Here is a 1,455-nt window from a genome sequence, read left to right as displayed (position 1 = left end):
GGGGGGGATTGGGTAAGGCTCGAGGAGAATGAAAACGGCCCATCTCTAGGACCCTCCACAGGCAAACCAGCTGGGGCGAGGCCGGAGGGGCTCTCAAAAGTCATCTCACCTTGAAGATACATTTCCTCGCCTTCTGTGAACATCTGGTTGCATCTGCTGCATCGGGCACAGCTGGGGTGGTAATGCTTGTCACCCGCCTGCAAGAGAAAAGGTGGCCGATGGTCATTCAGTTCCTCTGTCACTGTCCCAAGCCTTTTTTCCAGAGCTTGGATATTTAGGATGGGAGGAGAAGGCACTGGGGGCAGGGTGGGGAGCGGGGAGAGATTGTCTAATGGATCCAACGTCCTAGAGCCACAGCTCTAAAAGCACTGATGGCCGCCATGAGGGGGTGCTCTGCCCCTCGGAGTCCACAGCTCCCTGGGACCTTGATTTCCTGGGGACTGTTACACCATGCGCCTGTGATAGAGCCCCTCCATCAGCAGGAGACTTAGGATCAGAGCTTACGCCCATGCCCACCTTCACCAGCGCTAACCCAATCAAAAGAAATGTTTGCCGCCGAGAGAATGGCAATCTGCCTCCTTCCAATACCCTGGGAATAGTCAACTCCCTCTGGCTTGGCAGTCAGAGGTGGCACACGTTGCTTTCTGCTCAGAGCGCGCCCCAGCCCTTTGCTATGCTGGGGACGGCAGCCTTGGCCTGGCACGGAGTTTTCTGAAGAGAGCTGTCTCTTGGGCTCCTCACACTCAGAAACCTGGCAGATGCCAGTGCAGCAGGCACTGACTTCCCTGAAGCAGAGTGACCCTGGACTCGGGGGCAATTTTCTAGACAGGTGACAGGTCACATCAGAGTCATGCTCCGGGTCCACGTCTGACCAGAGGAAATGTTCTCACGTGCAGCTTAGCCAACACTGCCCACCATGCAGGTACCAGCCAATGGAGCGTGGGGTGGTTTTGTCAGCCAACCACGGAAACACTTCCTTTCACTGGGTGTGAGGCGGTGCGGAGAGGCCAGAGGCAGCAGCAGCCTGCACAGCACCGCAGCAGGAAGTGGGGGGCAGACAGCCTGTCCTTTCTCGCCTCTCCTGGGGGAAACTACAAAAGCCCCTTAGCCATCAGAGCGTGAGAGGGTGCTCAGCTCAAGAGAACCCTGTGTTGGGGGAGGGAGATAGGAACCACCCAACCAATGCATCAAATACTGAAGTGATTTAAAATTGGGAGCCAAGCATGGAATCTTTGCAGGGTTACCTGCCAGGCAATTCCCCAAGAGCCTGCTATGGTGCTTACCCCCACACTATTTTAATTTTTATTAAAAGACTATTTTATTGGGGGCTCTTACAAGTCTTATAACAATCCATACATCAATTGTATCAAGCATATTTGTACATAGGTTGCCATTATTCTTTTCTAGACATTTACTTTCTATTTGAACCCTTGGTATTTGCTTCCCCCCCCCCCC

General features: G+C 53.8%; 1 protein-coding gene across 8 annotated transcripts in view; it reads right to left on the bottom strand.

Moving 5' to 3' along the window:
- Positions 1 to 1,455, bottom strand: part of LOC101654698 (actin-binding LIM protein 1) — a 93,632-nt gene that overhangs the window by 55,619 nt on the left and 36,558 nt on the right. For all 8 annotated transcript variants that reach the window (XM_045291239.1, XM_030885985.2, XM_045291238.1 and 5 more), the window contains exon 2: positions 110 to 197. In XM_045291239.1, the coding sequence (XP_045147174.1) occupies positions 110 to 143 (34 nt within the window). In that variant the 5' untranslated portion in view covers positions 144 to 197. The remainder of the gene's footprint in view (positions 1 to 109; positions 198 to 1,455) is intronic.

This window comes from Echinops telfairi, unplaced genomic scaffold, assembly GCF_000313985.2.
Source record: "Echinops telfairi isolate 266 unplaced genomic scaffold, ASM31398v2 ScPeMD7_70;HRSCAF=299, whole genome shotgun sequence".
NCBI classification, from domain to species: domain Eukaryota; kingdom Metazoa; phylum Chordata; class Mammalia; order Afrosoricida; family Tenrecidae; genus Echinops; species Echinops telfairi.
This window is presented reverse-complemented; position numbering and strand designations above follow the sequence as displayed.